Raw genomic sequence first — 26,137 nt, 5'->3', positions numbered from 1 at the left:
TTGACCATCCACATTCATCGAAATTAGAGTAGCCACTTTCCCATCCATTTCTACTCAGTTTGGTCCTTGCTAGTGAACTTGCCAGGAAGGGCTACTTACAGACAGGAGTTTCAGGGAATACTGATTATCAGAGCCCAAATCTAGACCACTAAGTCAGTTTGTAAGGGCCAGCGAAGAGCAGGAAGATGGAAATTACTTTCAGATATTACTAATTTGCACCAGACTTGGGTTGTGGGCCCAACAATAAAATGTTCTGTATCTTATTACTCATCACTTGAGTCACTTGTTCCTCTTGTTCTTTAATTAACTTTTGTTATTTTTTTAACTTTTGTTATTTTAAAGAGTGCCTTTGGAATGTTTTCACTTAAGTATAGGAAATGATGGTCTTCGTTCACACTTTTAACTTTTTTTGTTGTTCTTTTTCTCCGTAGGGATGCAGATCTGTTCCTGTTAGACACAAGAAAGGCCCAAGCTTTAGATGTGGGTTGGCTTGTCTTTGATATCACTGTGACCAGCAATCATTGGGTAATTAATCCACAGAATAACTTGGGTTTACAACTCTGTGCAGAAACAGGAGATGGTAAGCAATGAATTTCAAATATTTTTTGTGACACTAGTTTTGACACATTGAGAATTCTAGCTTTCTATATAATTTGACCAAGATAGAATAGATTGTTGTATACTTACGATGGGCAAGGTAGCATCTGCCATAGAATAGTGCAATATATTAATTAGTTAATTGATTTATAAGCATATTTTCCCAACACACGTTTATTTTAAGAATTTGTAGTAGCCATAGAGGAGTAAAGAAGAATTAGATATTGTTTCTCGCTCTCAAGGAAAGAAGTTTTTAATCTAGTATTGAAGACCTGTGCACAAACAAGTAGGACTACAGTAATATAGTAGCTCCAAAAGAAAGCTATATACAAAGGGCTATGAATCTATGTTCTGGTTGTGATGGTAGTTATACAACTATGTAGTTTGTAAGAATTTATAAGCTGTGCATTGAAATAAATATTATTATGTGTAAAAGATATCTCAAAATAACTAAAAATAACAGTTATATATAATATATATATTATTGAACACAGCTTTATATATATATTATGTATATAGTATTATACAGTGGTGCTAGGAGAACAGGAAAAGGAGCTACTAATAATACAAGCGGAGAAGGGAAGATGGAGATAGAAAGAAGCACAAAATCCTGCAGAAAATATCATTGTTAGGTCTTAACATATTCCAATATTGGGTCAAAGACAACAGCTCCAGAATCACCTGTGGGGTGGAAGGGTTTTTAGGAAATCTTCATTTTGAAGAAGCTCCAGAAATTATTCCTGTGCTCACAAGTATTTATTGAGCACCTGTGTGTGGTGTGCTTGGCTAGATGCTGGAGATAAAATGGTAAGCAAGTGCAGAAACGGCCCCCTAAGACTTTCAGTTGAGTGAGTCTCAAGTAGAGAACACCTAGTCATACTAGTGAATGGGTGATACCGCCTACTGAGATTAGCCCAGTGGATTTACAAGTATAGAACTGTGAATGAGTCTGAACTACAGTTGTAAAGATCAGGAAGACGTGACTGGGGGGAAAAAATCAGGGGCAGGCATTTCAGACAAATGGAAGAGAATGGGCAAAGACTGTGGTGAAAGGGGTCTTCGCACATTCCAGCAGGAGGCCAGGGAAGCAAGGCCAGTTTACTCAGAGATTGCTTTGACCATCCACACTCAAAGAGTCCAAAAAGTTTAAATCCAAATCTGGACTTTCAAATCATTTAAAATTATATTTTTCATGATAAGAGAATAGAACATAATTTATTTAATGATTTGTGAGTACTTTTTATCTATTTAAAAGTAGACCTAGTGGATTTACATTGTGCTCTTGCCCCACATCCTGCAATGTGAGTACCAGGCCCAGGGAAGGTAGTTTATAAAAGGATGATTAATTAGAGGGCATGCCTTATTTAAGCTTTACTGCCTGTAGTTTTCTGCAGGCTCAGGCAATAGACATATTAGCTCTCGAGTTTGTCTTACTCCATCCTCTGCTGTATTACACTAAAGTCTTGTTTAAAAAATACAGAGTTAAGTAGAAGTTGGGTCTGACTTAGGTCTCTTGCAAAGGGGTTTATTGCTATAAGCAATAGGACCTCACAGTAGCATTGTTTTACCTCTATAACCAGGTTTACAGCCTAAGAATAATACTATAACCAATGTTGGTACTCCAAGGATTGCATATATGAAATGAGGTTGACAGCTACAAATTAAATTTATTACAGAGTTCATCTAGTGAAATCTTCATGCTTCAGATCTTGACCTAGAAAAAGAGTTCTTGGTGTTATTGATGAGTTTCAGACATTTTCCCACTACATCTAGACTTTTCCATAGATTTCAATTACAATACTGAATTTTAATTTTTTTATGAACAATTCAAATATTTTATATTGTAAGCTATTTTCCAATTATGACTTTGAGATTACCATTAAGGATTTTCAGAGTTCAAGCATCATAAAGGAAGACAGAGAAAAGCCCATATTTAAATAATCTTGCAAGAATTCTTACAATGTTAAACTACTGTACATTTATGGTCAGAAATGTGACTGGGAAATCAGTACTGTGGGGGTGAGCAGTCGTTTCTTCCCTGGTATGTGGCCCAAACAAGAAAAATTAAATTAGTGGTGTGTGCTTCTCCCAGTCTACTCCTTGGGGAGATGCTTGAAATGTTTAACTAAACAACTCAAGAGATCTGTGAAATATGATCAGCCTTTTCATTCCCTACCCACTCATTACCCCACTTGAAAATTCTGAAATTTCTCTCTTGTTTTTCATCTCTTCCCAAGAATATGTTATATTTTGGAGTTCCTTTCCCCTGATTTATTTCTCTTATATATTAATTTTACTTTAAATTATTTTGGTATTATTTATGGGGGGCTTTGTGTTTGCTTTTGAACCTAAAATGAATATTTCACTTTTTTTTCAAAGACTTCCCAATCTTTTATTTAAGTGTTAGGTTGTCTATAGCCTTTGTTGCTTTTCTTTATCTCTTTAATATTGTCTGATATGAAAATATTAAAATGGTTAAATGTGTTAGGCAAGCTGGCTTTGTGCATTTCAGCAATACTTAAAACAGATTTTCACCAGAGCTGGAGCATATTTGGCCTTAAGAAATAAAGTGCCTCCTCCACCCCAGCACCTTAGTTTTATTAACTGCAACCTCATGGAGAATCTACTTGTGACATTTCTCTGTAAATATGAATAACCAGATGCTTCAGCTTATTATTGCTTCATTCATTGCTACTGCTGATGTTCTCAACATGATATTGTGATATTGCTTCAAACAGAGCAGACAAACCCGATTCTGCATACATCCATTTGTTGATTTTCTACTTATCCATTTGTCGGACATAAAATTATTGAGTACCTATACAGGGAAGACATGTTAAAGGGCAATATAATCTTAGAGATGGACATAGGTAGCTAATTTTAGAAAAAGTAAAGTGCCCTAAATGCTAAAAATAGTGGTATCCTCAAGACTCCAGGAAAATAGAAGAGAGAGGGTTAATTCCAAATGGGACAGAGCCTAAAGGTCTGTGATTCAGGTAACTTTTAAGCCAGGTCAGTGGAATAAGATTTTTTTAAAAAATGGAGATGAGAAGAGAGAGACTTGTGGAAGTACGTGGAGTGGTGGTGAGATCAGGAAGAGGGAATTCATCCCTGGATGACGAAACAATGAGAGTAAATGCAGATAATGGCAAAATGGCATGGTATAGTCTGGAAAAAGTCAATAGTTCAGAGTCGGCTAGAGCAACTTTCACGTCTAAAATATGACTGCAGATGCTATTAGGAAAGTGATTTGGAGGCAAATCATGGAGGGAAAATGAAATCTCACTTATGTAGAATATATTCTTGTTGCTTGATCACACGTCATAAAAGAACCAGACCTGCTGCTTTACTCAATCACAGCAACACCATCGTGATTACACGTTTGAATGAATGTCAGTTTCATGAGGTCATAGGATGTGTATTGCTCCTTCACAGTCGCACCCTCTGTGCTTGGTATAATGTAAGTTGTGGGTAGGCATTAAAAATGCGTATTGAATCATCACTGAATGAGATTTTGATTTAAAAGACTTTTATACACCACCTGCCACTGAACACTTTATTCCTAGAAAACATTCCAAACTGTAACTTTTGGGTGATTATTAACCAAATCTGTTTGGTGTAACACAGGGGCAGAATTTTGTACCCAACTCACAGTATAGTAGTTAAAGCGGTTTCAGTCGTAAGATGAGAAAATCAATGATGTATATTATTAAATTTTTATTATCCTGCTCCTGCAAAAAAAAAAAAAAAAAAAAAAAAAGGAAAGAGGCTGAAGTTTGTATTTTGGAAATCAAAACATTGCTGAAATCAAAAGTTGCATGATGATTCCTCAGAGGAACTGAAAAAAAAATACCAGTTTATGAAGTACTTTTTTTAGAAATTTGACAAATGAACTGTGGATTTGGCAGGAGAGTCTGAGGATATTCTATTGATTTTCTTTTTTCATACAGAATAGTTCTCCAAGCTCCACATGTTTGTTTCAGCAAAATAAAGCAAACATATGAGCAGGCTAACCAAAAAGAAACACTGCTGCTTCTTAACGGTCAAATCTGGAGATTCCAGACAAGTGGTTGGATCCACTTGTGCAAAATCAGTTTCAAAGTTCTCAAGTGTTCTTTCATGGTGGTTAATAAATCTCGGTGATTAGATAGTTACTCTTTTTTTTTTTTTTAACAATTTTATTTATTTGTTTATTTGAGAGAGAGAGCATGAGAGGGGGTAGGTCAGAGGGAAAAGTAGACTTCCCACTGAGCAGGAAACCCGATGCAGGACTTGATCCTGGGACTCCAGGGTCATAACCTGAGCCAAAGGCAGTCACTTAACCAACTGAGCCACCCAGGCGCCCTAAGTACTCTTTTTTTTTAAAGCAAATGAGTAGGCTTATGTCTGTTTTATAATTTATTGTAAGATTTTCAGCTCACCAAATTATAAAAAATTTATTAATTATCTGACTTATTAGGTCTTTAAGATTGATGATAAATCTATGTATCATTATCCTTTATACATATATACATACACAGTTTATTACACAGATAGCAATTTAACTAAGCTTTTAAGGCCTAGAATTTCCCTCCAAACACTATAATTTCCCACTGTTTGATGCTTTATATAGTTTAAACCTTCCAAGTAAATTAATTCTTTTTTCAAACTTGGGTTTATAGAATAATTAGAGATGGAAAAACAAAGAGAGTATTTTTGGGTTCATTAGAATGTCTTTTAAAAAATCCTATGTTTTCAGACATTTTAGGTTTGGCAATACTCAGATTGAATTTTGCCAATGACTTTTTTTCTTTTCTATTCAAACCCACTTATACGTCAAAGAAAATTCAATCCGTATGTTCCTGATTCATTTGTATTCAAGTCATCAAAATGTTGTTTTGTCAGACTATTGTTTAATGTCCAAGAAACATTATAAAGTTCTTTTTTTAAATAAGACTCTAATATCCATCTTTCTTTGAATGAAGTTGTGGCATAATCTTTAAGCATATCAGGGTAAAAATTAAGATTTATAGATAGATATTTCAAAGTTTCACTTAATTTTATAGCCTAATCAAGAAAACAGGTTTCAGAGGTATTAAAGTTTCAATTTAAATTCCATTGTAATTGATACTTAAATATAAGATAAATAAACTCATTATTATTGTTACAGATAAGAGAATGTAAAGTTTTGATTCTTATTTTTTTTTAATCTTAACTTAATTTAATTAAGGAGGATAAATAAAGAGAATAAGTAGCTCCAATCTGGAAATACAAATTCTAAGAAGAAATAATTAGGAAAACTAGATTCAAATCTTGGCTCTGACAAGGTAGTTCATATTATATCCATAGAATTAATAAAATCAGTGTAATAGTAATAACTTGCAAGGACAGTGTGAGACTGTAAGATAGCAATAAAAGGCTGAATATCAGGGTGAAGAGAACATACAGAGACTTTGCACTTATTCCAGGGGGGACTCATTTAATTTAGAATCAATTTCTTCTTTTTTCATTTCTTCCTTTTCTTCTTTCTTTCCTTTTTTTTTTTTTTTTTTTTTTTTTTTTTTTTTTTTTACTAAGGAGGTTGTACAGATGACTAGATGATTTAAAGGAGTTTTAGATAAATTTGCAAATGATAGTCCACTGGAAAAAGGCAGGATTGTTGATATGTTCTTAAACTTTGAGTTGGCAACACAGTGTATAGACAGCTGTGTTTTTAGGCTCATGTCTAATAACTTTGGCTAATAAAGTGATTATTGGTAGGAAACTTTTAGATATAGTCCTGTATGAGATGTGAAGTCAATAGAAATGAGCACTCGGAGACGAGGATCATGACTGGCTGATTGCTTACATTGGTTAGATATTTATAGGTACCAGAGACTATCAAATTATCAGTACTTAATGTAGTACCTTTCTTGAGTCCCAATCATCTTATTCTTAGAAAACGTAGATATTTGGGGGATAACTAATTGTTTTAATGAAAATAAGGGAAATAGCTTTTTGTCACTCGATAGGCTTATAGGTGTAGGGATAACTGATTAAAGGCTGGGCTATTTTACCATCAGAATACATTTCCAGGAGTGCCTGGGTAGCTCATTTGGTTGAGCATCTGACTCTTGATTTCAGCTCTGGTCATGATTTCAGAGTCCTGAGATCAAGTCCCGTCTCCGGCTTTGCACTTGGCTCTGAGGATGCTTGAGATTCTCTTTCTCCCTCTCCTCCTGCCCCTCCCCCTAGCTGGTGCACAGATGTGCGCGCTCTCTCTCTCCCTAAAATAAATAAATAAATCTTTAAAAAAGAAAAAGAAAAAATTTCCGACCCAAAGATGCTTTAGTATAAATTACTAGCGTTTGGCTTCATAAGCTTATTAGCATCTAGATGGGTTCTTACAAAAAATGTAGAATTACAAGCAGTATTTTAATGTTTGTAGAAGATGTGGGTAAAGAAATATTGGTAGTCTTTGCTAAAGAGTCTTTTCTAAATATGTTATCCTAATATTTATAGCACATTGCATAAAATCCCCACTATATAAATGCCATTTTCTATAAACTAATCGGAAGATGGAAGGTATCTTATGAGTTCATTAGAAGAACATCAGAGAAGATCTTCCTGAAAAGTCAAGGAAACAAATCATTGTCCCACGCTAGTCAGTAGTTATATTTCCAGACATCATAAAGTGTCAAAATTAGAGCATTTTTTTCTGCTTGTTCATATACAAGTGTTTTCTCTGTTCTACTTTTAGAAATTACACATATCAGAACTTTTCTAAAAGCAAATTTAATCTATTATTTTCACCCATTATTGTGCAGACTTAAAAAAACACATTGACTTTACTTATTAGCACTATTAGATTGAAAGTGGGTATTTTTGAACTTTTATTACCCAGGGTTCTAACTTGTGGGTTTTTTGTTGTTGTTGTTTACTGCTTGAAATTAACAGCTGCCTCATGTACATTAATAATAAGGAATGGAATTAATCATTTTTTCTACAGCCTTGAGGTGTGTGCTAATTGCTCATTTTTCTTACTATGTGCAGAGTAATTTAACCTACTGATAAAAATCATCTTCAAAATTGCAGTGTCCTGTAATTTCTTTTAAATATGCTGTGTTAAAAATTGGATTTTTCTAAAATTCCATGACATCTTTTGAATTACAGAATATATATCCCTTTTTTTTTTTACTTTTCAAACTTCCAATTTTAAATTTTTTAAATTTAAACTTAATTAACATATAATATATTGTTAGTTTCAGAGGTAGAGATGAATGATTCATCAGTGTTGTATAATTCCCAGTACTTATTACATCACATGCCCTCCTTAATGTCATCACCCAGTTACCCCATCCCTTAACTCCCCTCCTCTCTAGCAACCCTCAGTTTGTTTCCTATAGTTTAGAGTCTCTTATGGTTTGTCTCCCTCTCTGATTTTGTCTTGTTTTATTTTTCCTCTCTTTCCCTAAGATTCTCTGTTTTGTTTCTTAAATTCCACATATGAGTGAGGTTATATGCTAATTGTCTTCCTCTGGTTGATTTATTTCACTCAGCATACTACCCTCTAGTTACATCCAGAATATATATTCCTAATTGGGAAAATATATCCTAGTCCTCATGTCACTATATATTAAACAAATGTACAAGGTACTAACTTAAGATTCGTTTACCTTTGTGGAATGTGAGTATGTTTATGTGAGGCAACTGAAGAGTTCTTAATGTAATATCTGCTTAAGTTTAATGTCCTGGAATCTGCTTTCTTAAAATGGAAGTATTTGGTTATATAAGTTTGTTGTGTTACCCTTAGGATTCCTAGGACAGTCGTTTTTACCTCGGGGGAAAAATCTGTAAATTAAGCCCCTGTGTTGTCAGATGACTATTTATCTGTGTCAAGGATCCGATGATCTATGTGGTTAGTTAATCTGAATATCAGCTGACATAGTGCTAATAAGTAGCAGAAGAAATTCAGAGATCAAGGGTGGTATTTTTCTTTTTGTCCTGCTGTTTTGACTGCAGTTTCCCATTATTTATCTAAGTTCAAAAAGTTGAATTATGTCTGCTTATCAGAGGATCTTTTAAACATTTTGAGATTTGATAATATTCTCTTCCCTTATCTGAACTTTATCTTATAAAGCAATTAAGTCACTTTTGTTCATAAAACCATATGGCTCCTGTTAGCTGAATTTATGATGATGACAATTGGTTTCAAATAAATAAATGAGTCTCCATATCCAAGAAATGGCAAGAATCACATATCTTGCTAAATGTTCTGAAAATAAGAAGGAACATATACCCCTATGATTTGTTCTAGGTAAATATTAGTATAAATGAAGTAGTTCTTTATGTACTGTTTATTGTTAAGTATAATTAGAGCATACTTGCTTGACTTTTAGATGAATATGTAAGAATAAATTAGGAAGATAGCTGAAGAATAGTTAACTTCAGATACTTACATAAATAAATAAGTAAAAATTGAACTTTTACTCCACAGTCCAGAAATTAAATCAATGTGGAAATTTAAAAAAGATAGCTGATTTAGGTACAAGGAAAAAAATGCCTAATAAACAGAAGTTGATGACTACAGAATAATTTGTACTGTGAAGGAATGAGCTACATATGACTGGAAGAATCCACCATTTATTTGACATTTTCCGTAGGCATAATGAGATTTCATGAAATAATTTATCAGGTAATTGTAATTTATGAGCTTAGATTTATACTTCAACCTTAATATATATAAATATTATGTTCAGAGAGGGTGCAGTGAATAGAAATGTGCCATCTTAAAGGAGCTCAATATTAAATAGTTACATTCAAACCAAAACTCAAGATATGTAAAATCAGAGATGGAGAAACTGGTAAGAGAAGCAAGAAATGTTAGACATCTCATGAACTTTCTTTTGAGGTAACTGCGTGCACGTATGTGTGTGTGTGTGTGTGTGTGTGTGTGTGTAGAGAAAATATTCAGTCATAAACACATTCTCAAGGAGTCATGGAGGAATCAGATATAAGTTCATCGTTGATAATCTATAATTGTTAATTTCTAGAGTGGTCTTGTGACAGAATTTAGAAAGATTATACTTTCTTTTATTTTAAGGGCCACAGTAACATTTTCAGTATTGTAACAAAACATAAAATTTAATCTAAATTTTTCTAGAATATTTTCTTTAAAGTGGTTTCTGTTTCTATCACATTTCTACAGAATTTCAAAATCATTAAAACATAAGTTTATCTATGGCAGTGTATTAGTTTCTAAAAATCATGCTTTGTATGAATCAAGCCATGGAGTGATATTTATAAGATGGCTAAAATAAACAACTGCATTGGTCATTTTATGTGAATGTTTCAGAAAAGTTCCCATTGAGAAGAATTCCATATCTTTCTTACCATATCTTTAAGGTAAAAATGACTAGATGTCTACTGAAAATAAATATGACATAATTTCTCTTGGGGTTTAGAAATCAGTATTGTTAACTTTCCAAACCCATGTAAGCTGTGACCTATGGGTTTTCTAACCCATGTAATGTATTAAAGAACATCAGAGAACATATATCTTTCCTGTAGGCTTCAGAATTTTTTTCTGTTTTCCCACTGCATAAAAATGAGCAAAATCATCAATACACCTTTCATGACCAGGATAACTAAATGTAAATATTGGAGCACTGGTAAATTTGTGCTTTGTTCAACCCAAGACGTTATTAATTCTCTTATTAGTCATATACAGTTTTCATAAACTATACTTCATGTATTTTCCAACTCACTCTATTTTTCAAAATTTACTTTCTATCTACATAAAAATCCGTTTTCTTAAAAAGATTTTATTTATTTATTTGACAGACATCACAAGTAGGCAGCGAGGCAGGCAGAGAGAGAGAGGAGGAAGCAGGCTCCCCACCGAGCAGAGATCCCAACATGGGGCTCGATCCCAGAACCCTGGGATCATGACCAGAGCTGAAGGGAGAGGCTTTAACCCACTGAGCCACCTAGGTGGCCCACAAATCGGTTTTTTTAATAACCTGATTTTCACAGTGTTTTTTACTGACATCAATTATTCTTTCATGTTAATATTTTATTTTATTTAGTTCTTTATGATTAATCTGAGTTTTACTTCCTAGATACATCTTTAGTTCATTCTAGATAAATATTCAAACCATGTGTTTGCTGTGATGGTCAATTGCAATAATATTAATAAGTAATGGAAACTAACATTTACTGAGAGCTTACTGAATGCCAGGCATTTTGCTAGCTCTTTAATGTCTACTTTATCTTCACGATTATCCTATTTTATACATGAGGAAACTCAGCCTTAGAAAGCTGAAGAATTTAGCCCATGAATCTAACAATGACTTATTTTCAGAGCCAGCTTTAATATACTATGACTTTCACAAATTACACGATTTTTGTACAAATTCTAAAATGAAAAAATAAATGTATTTTTGGAATTTCCAAATTTAAAAATACTATTAATAATGATCGTTATGGGACAAAGTTGAACTTTGTGTTGGCTCTGTTGGGAATCACTTTTGGGTTTTTGTATTTTCTGTCTGGAATGGAATTGTGATCTGCCCTGCAAAAGGTAACAGCATTTTAACCATATTTTTTGTTTTCTAAATCTAACTACTTCAGCATTTCTTTCAGTCCCTTACATGATTATAGTTAATTTGATAAATTCATAAATTGAGAAGGTAACTTTTTCTCTGCCAGTGATTCACTTCAACATGTAATTAAATTAACCAAATTTAATTTCTTTATTTTGAATTTAATAATGAACATCCCTTTCCCTTACATACAATGTCTTTCACTAATGTATTTTGATAGGTTCTCCTCCCATTTTCTCTTCCTTAATCCATATTCCCCATCATGGAATCCTCATATCAACCTCCCTCACCGCCCTTTTTAATTGCCAATGGGTGCTCAGGTTTGTGAAACCAGGGTACAGCAAAGTCCCCCTGAGGCCAGTCAAGCATGCAGTTTCCAGATTTATGAATTTACTTTTTTATAAAAAGCCGGTGTGAAGTTAACCCTTTCTCCCATCTCACCCTCCCATCTTCCAGCATCAAAGCTGAGAGTGAGTTGGTATTGTTTCAACCCTAAAGAGATCTTGGACTACCTGAATTGTGTTTTGGGAGCAACACATTGGGGTAATTCTTTCCTAAAAAATTTGAAGGAAAAAAAATCCTCTGTCAATGAAAGATGTTTTTAATTGTTCGTGTGTTTGTTTTGTTTTGTTTTTTTTCCCTGTAAGTTGAGCTTAATTGGGTGATGTGCTTTTCTAAAAACCTTGTATTTTGACCAAAGTGATTAGAATGCAAATTGTAGATGTTTTCATTCTGCTGGAAATGAAGAATCATGATTCTGGTATCTTTTAAAATATTACATCTTTTTTTGATACCTATTTTTTTTTCTCTGATCAGTATCCTGAATGGACCTCTTGTAGCCTAATTTAGTCTTATATAAAAATTCGTAGAGAGAAAACGATTTTCTTTTATAAGTAGATACTGATTATGGAATATATTCAGTAATAAATGGAAAACCTTGGATATGCTATTTTACCATGGCTCATATGTTTTAAAACTAGGTTTTAATGGCAGTTTTCTTTGTTTTAATTTATAGTATGTATATATTTCAGTGAGAGACACATGGTAAACATAATTTGCTCATCCAAATTTTACCATCATAACTCAAAAACATACGTGAAGAAGAGTTTTGAAATCAATGATTTCAAGTAGGCAGAGACAAACAGGAGTTAGTTAGTCTTGCTTCATTATCTGGTGAAAGAAGTATTTTACCATTTTTTAGATTTCCCTTAATGAAAAGGGATATGGAAGTGTTTGGCTACATCTGTATTTCTGTTTTTGATTTTCCCTAATTCAGAACAGAAACTATGGATCACCGATCTTGCCAAACAAATGCCAACGTCAGGGACATATGCCAGTTTTTGTTGTTTGTTATATTCATTCTAGACTCTAATTCTGGTTTAACTAGTGATCTGAGGGGTAAATATTTTCATGGTAATATTGATTTAGGGCCATGAAGAATATGAGATTCTCCTTATTCTCACCATGCACTGGAGTTAACTATGTCTTTGCCATTTTTCTTTCCATTGTGAGTTTAACTAATTGCTGGTCTGTATTTTTCAAAGACATATGTAAAAATAACAGCAGGATGGGTTTTGCATTATAAGCAGAGAAAACAGTGGGAAGAAAAGAGAAGCATTAGTTGCTATAAGGCATGCTCAGGTACCACGTTCTGTGCTGCTGAGAATTAAACTTCGGCACACTTGTCGTGGGCTCATGTGCAAGAGAGGAAAACCAAAAAAAGAGACACAAAAGTGTAGGACAACCAGGGCCCATAGTTGTGTCATAAGAGGTGATCAAAATTTGTAGAGGAAAATACCTTGAGAGGGAAATTACATATTCTAGCTCCTTAAAAATGCATGCTAATTTCTCTGTAGTATGACAAGTTTTGATTTGAATGGACTATAAACTGAGGACATCACCTGCCCTTCCATGGCTGGCAAGTCGTGTTGAATCCTTATTTTCTTGCTTACTAAGGAAAGTCCGACCTTGAACTTAACAAAAGCAGTGGCTATACCACTGTTCTTCCAGACACCATGTGTGTATCACTGACAGATCTGAGATGGATGGTTTTCCTCCAGTCTTCTCTAGGTGGAAAGCAGAAACTCAAGACAAAGCAACAGCCCCAACCAATCTTTAACAAAGGGGTACACAATGTATTTAAAGGAATAGCATACTACTTCAAGGTTCACAGGGCTTGGTTAAAAATCTGATCCTTCTCTGAGTCTTATTTTATTCATTTTTAAAATGTAATCCTTGCCTTATTGTACAGAGTAAATACGAGGTATATGAATCTTCAATAGATGGCAGCTGTTTTGTTGTTACAAGTATTGAATGAGTTAAGCTTCTCAATTTCCTTTTTCTTGATCCTTTGGGAGGGCATTCTTATTACTACTTTTGGGTACCTGTTATATTTATATGTGGAGGTATTTACATGATTTCTCTCTGAAGGAGTATAGCTGATAGAAATATAAAAGATTTACTTAGGCTACGAAATCAGATGTTGCTGCTGAGGGTGACCAAAAGGTACCACTCTTGGGACCCAGTTGTTACTTTATACGCGGATGGCTCAGAGGGATGCTTTTCCTCTGGGGAACGTCATGGCATCCTGGTGGTGTGACTGGTCATTTATGTGAGGCAGGCCAGTTTATATTTTTTCCAGAGCCAGAGACATGAGAACCTGGTGAAGAAAAGTTCTGCTTTTGTTTCACTCAAATGTATGTTTTGTGATCCAGCGTTCATATGTGAAGGGAAGAGTTAAATCCCAAATGTCTTTACTCTTTTTTTCCCCCTCAAAAGTAGACACTGATGATAGCATATGTATTTGGTATCTTAGTATCAGTTCTTCACTGCAGATTTTGGAAAATATCTTTTGCTCTCTTCACTCTCTTTTATCAGGTGTCCAAATAAGATTCCTTTTCATTTTGGTGGTATGGATAGCCTAAAGATTCTGGAAGTGGCTTGTGATCATTTCACAGGTTCATTTATCAAACTGCAAAGAAAGATCAAACATTTAACGAGCCATGCTTTTCTGTATGGTAATAATTCTTTTGAATCATATATCATATAAGCTGGTCAAAAAGAGTGTTTCTTTTAGACACTCATCAGTTTCTTAAGTAACTGTATTAAGTTCATTTCAAAGACCACTTTCACCTCCTAGAGATAAAATGAAGTGTGAAATTAAATTAATTTCACTGCTATCAAACAAATGAAAATGAGTTTGAATTCTAAAAGCTTTTTTCACTGATATCTAAACACATCAAAAAAGTTGTTAAAGACTTTTGGGTTGATAGTCTGCTGAAACTCTGCCTTGTTAGAGTTTTACTTAAATCTATGATTTTAAAGGAAAGACTTGTGTGTGCGCGCACGCATGCGCACACTTTTTTTTATTTTTAAAAGGCACATAATAACTGGAAAAAAGGCTAAAAATAATTCACCCTTTTCATGGTTTTGTGAAAAGAATGTTTCTGCTTTCTTAAAATAAATGAGGACTGTAAGACCAACTGCTAACCAATCTTTTGGGAGCATGTGACAGATGATGTCTGTAAAGCTTGTAGGGTCTCAGGGGAAAGGCACTATATATAAAGCAAAGAGCTATTAAAAAGTAAGTGCTTACGTGAAGGTAAACTGCAGTTCCTAGTTTGAGATTCATATTTCCGCCAGCTGAAAACAAGGCCTGAGTCAGAGACATTTGTTGGGCTCGTCAGACCTGAGACAGTGAGCCTCCTCATCTCGGAATGATGTCCCATGGAAGGAGACCGATCGTTTCCATCACCTCAGCTCCACTCTTGGTGCAATAAAACACTCGAGCATTCTGGACGGCTTCCACAACTAGGCACAAACCTGGCCCTGATCCTTAATGGTTCTTGGTCTCTCTTTCTCTAGGCCCTCCTTCCTGGAGTCTCTTGAGCTGCAGTTCTCAAGTTTTTGCATCCTCCTCCCCAGCCCATCATGCCTCCGCTCACTGTGCCAATGCTTCTGAGCAAATAATCTACTTTTTTCTTCTAATCTCCACCACTTTTTCAAACTGCGGGGCACCTTATAGTGCCTTCAACAAAATGTTTAGAAAAAATTTCAAGTCTTTAAAAGTTGTGGTTTTTTTGTTCTTTTTTGTTGTTGTTGTTTTTGTTTTTTTGAGAAAAGGAGGGGTACTGGGGAAGGAGCAGAGGGAGAGGGAGACAGAGAACCTTAAGCAGGCTCCATGCCCAGTGTAAAGCCTGATGCGGGGTTTGATGGCACGACCCGAAGATCATGACCTGAGCAGAAACAAGTCAGAGGCTTAACTGACTGAGGCACCCAGGCACCCCCAAATTTCAACTCTTTAAAAAATTTCTTCCTCCTTTAACTTCTTTAACTTTCAGTCCTCTCAGGTATAGAGGAAAATGGAGTTCTTCTACTGCGGGTTTACCAGGAATGGTAACCACATTTCTTGTCTACAGACAATTTTCAACTCCTAGTTTATGTCACTGTGTCAGGATATGGTTCTCAGTTGTCCTCCATGGAGTTCAGTCCTCTGATGTGTCTTTTTACTGTCAGCCACAGAGTCCTATCCTATTTACATATATTATGACATTTGTCCTTTTGTTTTTCATACCTTTTCATAATGAGTGTATAATTATAAATATATAATATTTAATATAAAATTAAGTGGTTATTTTTAACTTACTCTTTTAAATGTCAGTATAAAAAAGAGAATGGGAACATCTAGCAAAGGCCTTACATGCAGAGCCCAGCTTGTTAAACAGAGTCTCAGAATTACTTTGAAGAATCAAATATCTTACTACCTTGCATTCATTCTAAAGTTCAAAAGCTTTTCCAGAAGTCTCTTAACAATGAGTTTTCAGTATCACTGAAATAGTTTATAATCCCAGATTTTCCTTGCTTTTGTTTGAGGTTATAAGCAATGGAAACCATCTTGAAAATAAGAAAGTTCTGATCACAAACATAAAATTCTGTTTGTGATACTTCAAATCTGTGTACTTATATCTGGCAATATGCCAGTGTTTTTACTATAAAACTATAAACTATGGAAATGTTACCAAATTATAACAGAGTTGAAATTCATAGCTAGATTACAACCTGCTTAATTTAAGTTAATTTGAGTTTAAATGTATATGGAATTTAAATAGACAAAATCCTGTCTTCCCTGCATTCCTTAAAATCTGATATAAAGATGATTTAGTCTGTATTCTTAGTAGAGAATTCTGCACATTTTAAATCATCTGTTTCTAAAAAGGGTAAAATTCCAGTATAATTTAGAGTCACAGAAACTATAATTTAAGAGCACCAGAATCAAATTTAATCACAGATTGAAAATAAATGCAGATCAGAAGGGTATGTGGATTGGAAACAATGCACTGGTTTGTCTTCTATGAAATAGTCCACAAAGGATGCTGCAAGAGTCTTTTTCAAGATGAAGGAAAGGTAATTTAGGCACAAGTTCCATCCCAGGTGTTTTGGGTTAAGCAGTCAATTACTGTGGGTTTACAGGAGGAAAAAAACTGGAATTTATGCAAACATCTCAGAGCGATATCAACGTTTAGACTGATAAATCCTCAAATGCATGTTTTTCAAACTGTGTATTCTGCAGGAAACGAAATGCTCATATTTGGAACCACTTATCCTTATAGTATCAACATGCCTCCAAAGAGCTGTTTTATGTCAGAGCCTCCTTTAATAACCCTATTTTTAAAGAAATAAACATTTTCAAAGTCACATTTTCCAAAAAAAATGGTCTGAAATGCAAAACCAGTAGGTTTAGGATAGATCTTTTGTTTGCCATTCTACCTTCTGGATGACTGTACATTTCAAATAGTTCGTTGTGCCCTTGGGCACATGTGAATACAATAACCTGACCCCCTTGCTTATACAAAGGCATGAGGGTCAGAGTGGCAGGTCTGGAAGTCTCCAATCTCCAGCTTCAGTTATGGCAAAATTGAGCAAGTTAGAGCCCCAGACTCAGATATTTCCCTCTTGATTTTCGGGTGAAAAGTGTAATCATTTCTTCGGAAGATACCATCCTAAGCCCATTTTTACTCACTCTGTAGTTAATGAAACTGAGGAATAATATCCACATATATTTGCTGCTCAAATTGTCTCTTTTTCCTTACACACCCTGGGGCATTGTTTTGAATTTATACTTTCCTGGGTTCTTTCCCGTGATGTTGTTCCATGCTCTGTGCTTGGTGAAATAAACCTAGCAATGTTCTGGCTATGCCTAGGCCTGCCTAAATCCTAAGGGGATGAAGCCTGGGCCCAAGCTCGTCCCCCTTCTATTTAATATTTTTCTCATTACTCGACCCCATTTCCATTTCACCATATAGTCAATCTTTAATCCTTCTATAGCTATAGGTTTTAGTTAGAAATCAAATGTAAGGATCCCCTTTGAAAAATAAAACCACAGTGATACATACATACGTATAATTTTCCCAAATCAAAATGTTTTAGGTAAAGCTTCTTTATACATTTGCAATATCTAAAGCACACTGTACATTTAATAATAAAATTCAACATACTCAAATCAATTTTATAAAAGACTCACTATTTTCAATACATGCAACATAGTCTTCCTGTTAACACTTTTAGCAAAAACAACTGCTCAGCCCTTCAAAAAGGCTTGGTCCTCGTAATCGGTACAGGTATATTGTGTCTGAAGGCACAGGAGCTCAAGACCAAGAGTGACTGAGCAAGACTTAACTTATGGAATCTTAATAGTCACCTCATTGCTGAAGTAAAAAGGAAACCAAAAGGAAACTTAATAATATCAAAAGTTATTTTAAAGGGAGTTCACGTTGGTTTGAAGACTACTTTGCTTCACACACAATATCCACCTTTGTAAAACCCAAGAAACCCATATTTGTAACATACACACATCTTTACAGTTTTCAGAACATAAACCTTTTAGAACAGTATTATTTCTCCACAGATTAAAAATTACAGTATTGAAACTCTTTAGAATGACAATAAAAGAAACTCTCTTGCAAACCCGGGGAAACTTGGAACTTTGCGTTAAGTGCTTGTTTAACTATAAAAGGGGCAGTGTGTGTTGTAATGAATGGAAAACCCACTTTACCTCTGTTCCATTTGCGAACATCTTGTGGCAACCTATTTTAGTATTAGAGAGATCATATATTAAAAATGATTTCTGCAGTCATGGATGTACACAAGTAAAAATTTAGTTCCTGTTAAATTAACACTTCATTAAAAAATCAAAATAAAAGCTCAACAAATACATCTTATGTTGTACTCCAAGAGAGAAAAAAATTATTTTTGAAGAACAGATCGCCAGTTATTCTATTCCATAACAGTCAAGTTTCTCAGTTCTTTTTTTTTTTTTTTCTTTTGCTGAGCTCTCTGTCACTGGAAACATCTTAAACCAATTTCAAGTGCTGCACCTGAATAAATATGTTGTAAAAGTGTTTATGTATTGAAGTGGGTCAGTTCAAGGTATGGTATTTGGCTGGAACTTCTAATTTCTCTTTTTACAGCAAAAGGGCTGCCAGAAGGAGGAAGTCTGAGCTGAATTAATACATTTGTTACAGTGGAAGTAGAATGGAAACTGCTCTGACCACAAATCAAACTGCCTCTTTCATTTATGCCAGTGATAGAGTTTTTCTAAGAAATATAGACTCTGGCAGAGAGCCACTGTAAGTTTGCATTTAAAAGAGAAACCTATATGCTTATTTGTTTAAGGTTTACTGCCTTGATTATTTGGAAGTTCTTTCTTCGGTAGGACTCGGTACAGTGGCGTTTGTGAGGCAGATCCCGCCGTTTTAATAATTGTGGGAACCAAATAAATTTCCCCCAATACGTTGTAGGACAATTGATGAGGCCATGGATGCTCCTTGTATCAGCACACACGCTTCCTTTTTTTCCTTTTTTTAACCAATACCTCCACATTTTAAATGTCCTTTAAGGACCTCTGTGTCCCTCCCAACAGCTGCACAGCCTCACATGACACGGTCTCCTTTTCTGACGGTAGAAGGTCTCTGCACAATACAAGTATACACAAAAGTGTTTATGCTGCCAAAATAAATTTTGTTAAGAGCAAGAGTTTATTTGCTAAAATGCCATTGATGCCGTTTCAAGGACTTGTTTTCCTTTTCTTGCTTCTAAGGTGGGTCAGGTCTTATAATGGACTGAGGTTACTCCACAGTCTTTACTGAATAAATATTTTAAGAAAACAAGCACATCTCTCAGGGGGCAAGGCAGAGTCAATCATGCACATATTTCAAACCACATTATATATGACTCTTAAAAGTTTGGTAACTTCTGTATCTAGAGTAGAAACTTTGCATGAGTTTTTAGTAATTCTCAACTAAATTTACAACCTAAGGTTAAATAGTTCATCCTCCTTGGGTGATTTTCATGGAACTAGATATCAGCCAATGAGAGATATATGTATCTCAGATAAAAATATATATAAATATATATATTTATAATATATAATATTATATAATATGAATAATAATATATAATATATAAATATGTAAACTATATGTGTATAATATAGCCACAGATATATATATATTTTTTTTTAATTCAGTGTTTTTTTTTTTAATTAGAAGAACATAACTAGAGTGAATTGTAAAGAGGGGAAAATAGTAATACCTAACTTCTAGAGTATTTGTAGAACCAAATTAAATATTGCATGGCAAACACTTAGAAAAATACCTAGCACATACATAGCAAGTGCTCCAAATACCTTTGGCATTTCTGTTAGTATTATTATTACTACACAATTGGAGAGGTTCTTTATTAACAACTACTTCTAGTCTCTAGGACACCTTGACTTCTAACGCATTGCTGTGCAGTCTCTGGTTGCAGTCATTCTCTGATACACAGCCACACCAGCGGGCTGGGAAGGGTCTGGCATGCAGACTGGTTTAAAGACAAAAGTGAGTCTCCAAACTCACCTGGAACTTTTCTTTCTTAGAGTCTCTAGGCTTGGTTAACAAGTTTCAAAATCTCTTCAGTAAACATTCAGGTGTGTCCAAAACTCAGAGAGGGAGGAACTCTGAAATTGCCCTGATTACTTCAAAATACTTGGCATTGAGAAAGAACTGGAATATAAATCAAAACTCCATCTCCAGCAGGGCTTCTAGAATGACCTGTGATGTGAAGAGCTTTAAGTAGAGCATAGCTTTGTAGAGTTTGCTGAGCACAGGCCAGAGGTGAAGGGGAAGGCTCTCAGCACTAATTAACACTTGAAAGGCTTGAAAAAGCTGAAGAAAGTAGAAACACCCAGGCAGCCATTCAGCTTTTATCACTTAGAGGAAAATTATAGAGTATTTAATGCAGAAGAGTCCATAGCTAATATTTTTGAAATTGTTATTTAATGTGGACATTTCCAGGCTGATGGTAATCAAGACTTTCCGTCTGAAATATTGCTGACTTCCAGGTCTGAGAAGGATCAGTTAGTGAAGGCAGCCTGAGGGCATTCTGTGGTGAAGAATGATGCAAAATGTAAGACCGAGCATGGATAATTGTCTGTACCGGCAAACTTTCCATGTTTATAAAAATCTTTGGCCTGCAAGGAAAACATTCTGATAATGTTTTCAAAAATAATGTTCCTTGTTCAAAGCACCCTCAGAATTCATTCACGTCAGGTAAACCTTCTTTCTTTCTCGTAAACCAAGTGCTTGCGCTTTCTGTTCCAGGACGCAGTATCAATGTAAAATCCGCGGGTCTTGTGGGAAGACACGGGCCTCAGTCCAAACAACCGTTCATGGTGGCCTTCTTCAAGGCAAGCGAGGTACTCCTTCGATCCGTGAGAGCCGCTAACAAACGGAAAAATCAAAACCGCAATAAATCCAGCTCTCATCAGGACTCCTCCAGAATGTCCAGCGTTGGAGGTAAGATTAAGCCGGAGCAACGGTTGTACACAGAGAGTTATGGGGTCATATGTTGCAAATCAAGTAGCCACAGTAAATCTACCCTCTGGATATACCTTCGTTTGGTCTATTAAATCATCTGGCAATGTTTCGAACATCCTTAGAATGTTTCATCAGTGAATCACTCAGTAATTCATTTCAAAATAAGTATGACTTGCCTTTGTATGTTGAAAGATTCAGTTCAAATTAAAATCAAGCTGGAGGTAATAAAATTATGAAATGGCTATATCAACCAAGTCTAGTCAAAACTCAACTGCACAACTCACTGAGCTGACTTCCCTGGGGCCTCTCAGACGTGGATGGGCAACCAGGTAACTCAACAAAAAAAGATTTCTTCAGTACTTAAGACGACAGATGTGAAGCATGCAGTTTCCATTCTCTCTGACAATAAAAGCAGCCGAGATTATATGGAAATTGAGGTACTATTTACATTTCCATTGATTATTTGGAAGACTATTATCTAGATAATCTGCTTTGTGTGTATATATATATATACACACCTATGTATAAAACCTAGTAACAAAATATCACAGATGCACAATGATCCCAACGTGCTTGCAATTTAATCCATCAACTGATAGAAAAGGAGATAAAAGTACAGTCGACCTGAATGAATCCAACTGCCAAAATCTGAAGTTACAGAATCATTTTATTTATACCAGTAAGTACCTTGTTTAGTCCAGGCTGCAAACAGACTTTCATAAGCCGTTCTTAGATGAAAATGATGGCTGTTTTATTCCAAGAAATTTTCTTTATCTCCAAAAAGTAAATCTGTTTGAAGGGGAAAATTTATCCTGGAACATCCCAACTTAGTACAATATGTTTGTTCATTTGAAAAATATGTGTTCTGTGTTAATGCCCACCATATGCAGTGTATTGCCAGGCCCAATGGATGTGCTGGTGAACAAAACAGACATGATCCCTGCGTATGGTATTCAAGCAAATTAGAATGCTTTACCCTTCCAAAAAGACACATTCAGACAGTATTTACCATTATTCCTGAAATCTTCATTCCGCCCCCTGCTCCCGCCCCGGCACTTGAAACTGATAAATCATACTATAATTTTTTTATTACTCAAATATGTATGAGTGCTAGGTAAGAATGATTCTAAATAAAACTATATACATATCTATATGTGTATGTGTGTGTGTGTATATATATTTTGCATGCACCTGGGACTCTCAGCAAAAATACCAAATTGGAATTCATTGGAATCTTCCTAAAATATGGGCACCAGGGCAATCGTGTTAGAAGTCTATTTGATAAATTTAGTAACAGAAATGAGGAAGATTTCTATATGAAATTACATTATACTGAATTACATGCTATATATAGAGTAATATTGTAAAGTAGTTTTCCTGACCAAATAAGTTTAACTGTATTTTTCACGTGAAAGTAAAACATGATATTAGTGCCTTGTTACAAAGCTATTTTAAAAGATCTTCACAAGGTATTTAGCTTGGCAAAAATTATAATTGCTGAATATGAAAGATGGAGAAAAATAACTTTCTAAGACCTTTTCTTCCTTATAAATACTAGCCTGTCAAAGTTGTATATTTTTCTTTTCATGTAGAATGGTTCTGAAATTGGTTGAAATGTTTTTAATTTGATGTAACAGACTGCATTAAGAAAAGGTTTGTTAAACCATGAATAGAAGAGTGAATAATTTTTGAGGAAATTACAAAGGGAAAAGTGTAAGTCGCATACTTATTATTGGAGCGCGTAAGGACTGTGGCAATGGCGTTCCAGAGACTGAAATCATCAAAGTCCTTTTCCCTATTGGTGAACTCTATTTATCTTCTCTCTCTAACCACAAGAAACAAATGGACTTCTATAACTAGAGATGAATAAAACACATGGAGCAGAAATCATGTAACTTTTCACCAGTTTCCTAACACCATTTAGAGTACAAAATTTATTCTACTCTAGACTGATATTTTCTTTTTAAAAAGTTTGTCATTGGCAGCCATTTCTGTGAAATAGGTGGTAGATAGTTTTGGAGCATGATCATATTTTGATACTAAGAAAGAAAGTAGCTGGTTTGTGTCTATGAGACGTAACCTTTCAATAGGTAGTAATCAAGGAGCTGGGAAAAGGTCTCCTAGGATTTGGCCTAACAGACAGGGGTTTAAGGAAAGGGAATGCTAATATAAACAAAAAATTTGATACTTAGGAAACTTGAAATGCCAGTGAAATTTTAAAATTATTCAAATATAAATAATAAATGCTGTAATAGTACCAAGTCTTTATAATAAAATACTGTTTGAAGACTACAGGGCTAAGAGAGAAGCCAGTGGGGGGGAAGAAAGTTGTATTAGATGTTTGCGTGATTACATTTTTTTCTGTATGTGCCAAATGTTGAAAGTCTCAGTTAGGAGAATTAAAATCCAGGTCATTTTTGCTTTCTTTACCCAATTTTTTCCCTATTTCAAAGAGTCTTACCTTCCAGCTTCTCAATGATCCTTTGTTCTTCTATACTCCTATGGAAAATCTTAGAACAATGTCTAGCACAAAATAGGAAATGGTTAAATAAATTAATGTATCCACTGAATGGACAAAATGAAATTCTTCTTTCAGATGAATATGCACAGGAAAAGTGTCCCCAGATTTTTTGCAGAAACTGTCCCTCGTTGTTCCTCTTCAGATATTTGGCAAGGAGACTGAGCAAACACGTTGTGTGAGATATTGCCTCTTTCACGAGGAGGCAGCACAGTGGATGTTTATTTGAATTTGGGTAGGGTGGAAAGGAAATGGAGGTGATAGCTAATTTTTTAGTTAGCTTAAAAAGGCTTTAGGTACCTGGGTGATAAGGTCTTAAAGAACCTACTGAGAACAAGATACTCTTCTAAGGACTAGATGAGTGCTGAAAAGAACAGAGTACTAAGAATTGGGAAGAATTAATAAGACAAACGGCAAGTCCTGGTTTGCTGTAGAATTGCTTGTAAAGATTGCTGACAGTGTGCTGGATATTAGGACTTTTGAAGGTGAATCCAATCCTCAGTGGCCCTGTCTGACACCATGTGATTTCTTAGGCCAAGTCTTTCCAAGAGTCATTAAAATGGAAACATTCTCTACTTACTCTCAACTCTGATAGGTAATGTCTTTTGCCTAATATAGACAGTGTAAACTCATATCTCTTGAACAAACAGATGTTAACCAAAATCAGAAAGAATAATTATAACTACTTCTTTAGAATGCTTTATATCATATAATTAATACATATTTTCATTATTTAAAGATAATAAAATCATCAATAAAACTGAAGTTCTCTCTTGCATACGTAAATCCTTTTGTGATAGGTTACTTGGATACACTTATATCAACATAGTACCTATACTCGCAAATCTTTACCTCCATATATATAGGTATATCTATCTATCTATCTATCTATCTATCTTTTGGAGAATGTATTTTATTATGTGTGTTTAATCACATAAATGATATATTGTATGTATTTTTAAGGACTTTTTTTTGACAGACAGAGATTACAGGTAGGCAGAGAGGCAAGCAGAGAGAGAGAGAGGAAGGGAAGCAGGCTCCCTGCTGAGCAGAGAGCCAGATGCGGGTCTTGATCCCAAGATGTTGGGATCATGACCTGAGCTGAAGGCAGAGGCTTTATTTAACCCACTGAGCCACCCGGGCGCCCCTTTAAGGACTATTTTTTAAAGCAATTTTCGGTTCTCAACAAGATTGAGAGGAAAGTACAAAGATTTCCCATATACCCCTGTCTGACACTGCCTAGCCTCCCCCATTATCAACATTACTCATGAGAATAGTGCTTCTTACTAAGGATGAATCACAAGAATGTATCTATAATTGTCCAAAGTGCATAGTTTACATTAGGGTTCTCTCTTGGTGTTTACATTCTGTGGGTTTAGACAAATATTTAATGACATGTATCCATCATTGTGGTATCATACAGAGTACTGCCCTCAAAACCCTCTTTCCTCTGGCTCTTCATCCCTCCTTCCCCTTAGCAACCACTGATCTTTTTAGTATCCTCATAGTTTTGACTTACAGGAATATAATAGAGTTGGTTTTATGGCTTTTTTTTTTAAAGATTTTATTTATTTATTTGACAGAGAGAGATCACAAGTAGACAGAGAGGCAGGCAGAGAGAGAGAGATAGAGGGAAGCAGGCTCCCTGCTGAGCAGAGAGCCCGATGCGGGACTCGATCCCAGGACCCTGAGATCATGACCTGAGCCGAAGGCAGGGGCTTAACCCACTGAGCCACCCAGGCGCCCCAGTTTTATGGATTTTTTTTTAAACAATGTATCTCAGCCATCTTTCAAATTGAGTGACCTCATTCTTTTTAACCGTTGCAATATAGTCAACAGCGCTTGTATCAGAGTTGATTTGGTCACGCCACTCTTAAAAGACATTTTGGTTGTTTCCAAATAAGGGCTCTCAAGATGAAGGCTGAAGTGAAAATCTTACAAGGTGGCACGTGTGAGAATGTTTCTGATCCACTTAATTTCTATAATAATTAACACTAAAAACTGTTATTTGTGCCCTGAATCCTACAAAAGTTTTGGAAATCCCTCCTAAAACAGCAATTTTGGTGTCTATATTATCTATTTGTACATTTATTTACCTATCATGTATTTCATTTTGTCATTTAGTCCTGGGTCCACTACTTACTATTTGCATAATGTTGGACAACATGTCTCCTTTCCCTGCCTCCATGTCTTCATCTGTAAAGTGAGAATATTAATAGTATTTGCTCCCTAGGATAAGATTACATGAGTTGTGAGGATTAAATGAATTAATATGTGTAAAGAACTAAGAACAGTAGGGTATGTTTATTTCATGTTAGCCATTAACATTGTTACTTCTGAAATGAATTCATGTGGTTTGGTTTTTCAGAAATGGTACATAAAGAATTTAGACTCTTACATCTGAGAAAAGTAGAACTTCTCTTCACAGAAAGTACCAATACTCCTGGTCACTTAATTGGAATTTCTTGGTCTTTAAGACTTCAGAAGAAAGAAGGATGTTCGAAATTTTAACTGATTTGGCCAATCTACCTGAGCAACTAATTATATAATATAAAATAAATGTATCAATAGACATTAATGCTTTGTGTCTCTTGCCAAGTCTCTGT

At 35.0% G+C, this 26,137-nt stretch overlaps 1 protein-coding gene across 1 annotated transcript in view; it reads left to right on the top strand.

The window, feature by feature from the left end:
* Positions 1 to 26,137, top strand: part of BMP5 (bone morphogenetic protein 5) — a 113,978-nt gene that overhangs the window by 76,630 nt on the left and 11,211 nt on the right. Inside the window, exons 3-4 of the mRNA XM_044253110.1 lie at positions 432 to 580; positions 20,798 to 20,992. Coding sequence (XP_044109045.1) covers positions 432 to 580; positions 20,798 to 20,992 — 344 coding nt within the window. The remainder of the gene's footprint in view (positions 1 to 431; positions 581 to 20,797; positions 20,993 to 26,137) is intronic.

Source organism: Neovison vison, chromosome 1 (assembly GCF_020171115.1).
Source record: "Neovison vison isolate M4711 chromosome 1, ASM_NN_V1, whole genome shotgun sequence".
NCBI lineage: Eukaryota > Metazoa > Chordata > Mammalia > Carnivora > Mustelidae > Neogale > Neogale vison.
Note: the sequence above shows the minus strand (reverse complement) of the source record. Positions and strands in the feature narration are given on the sequence as shown.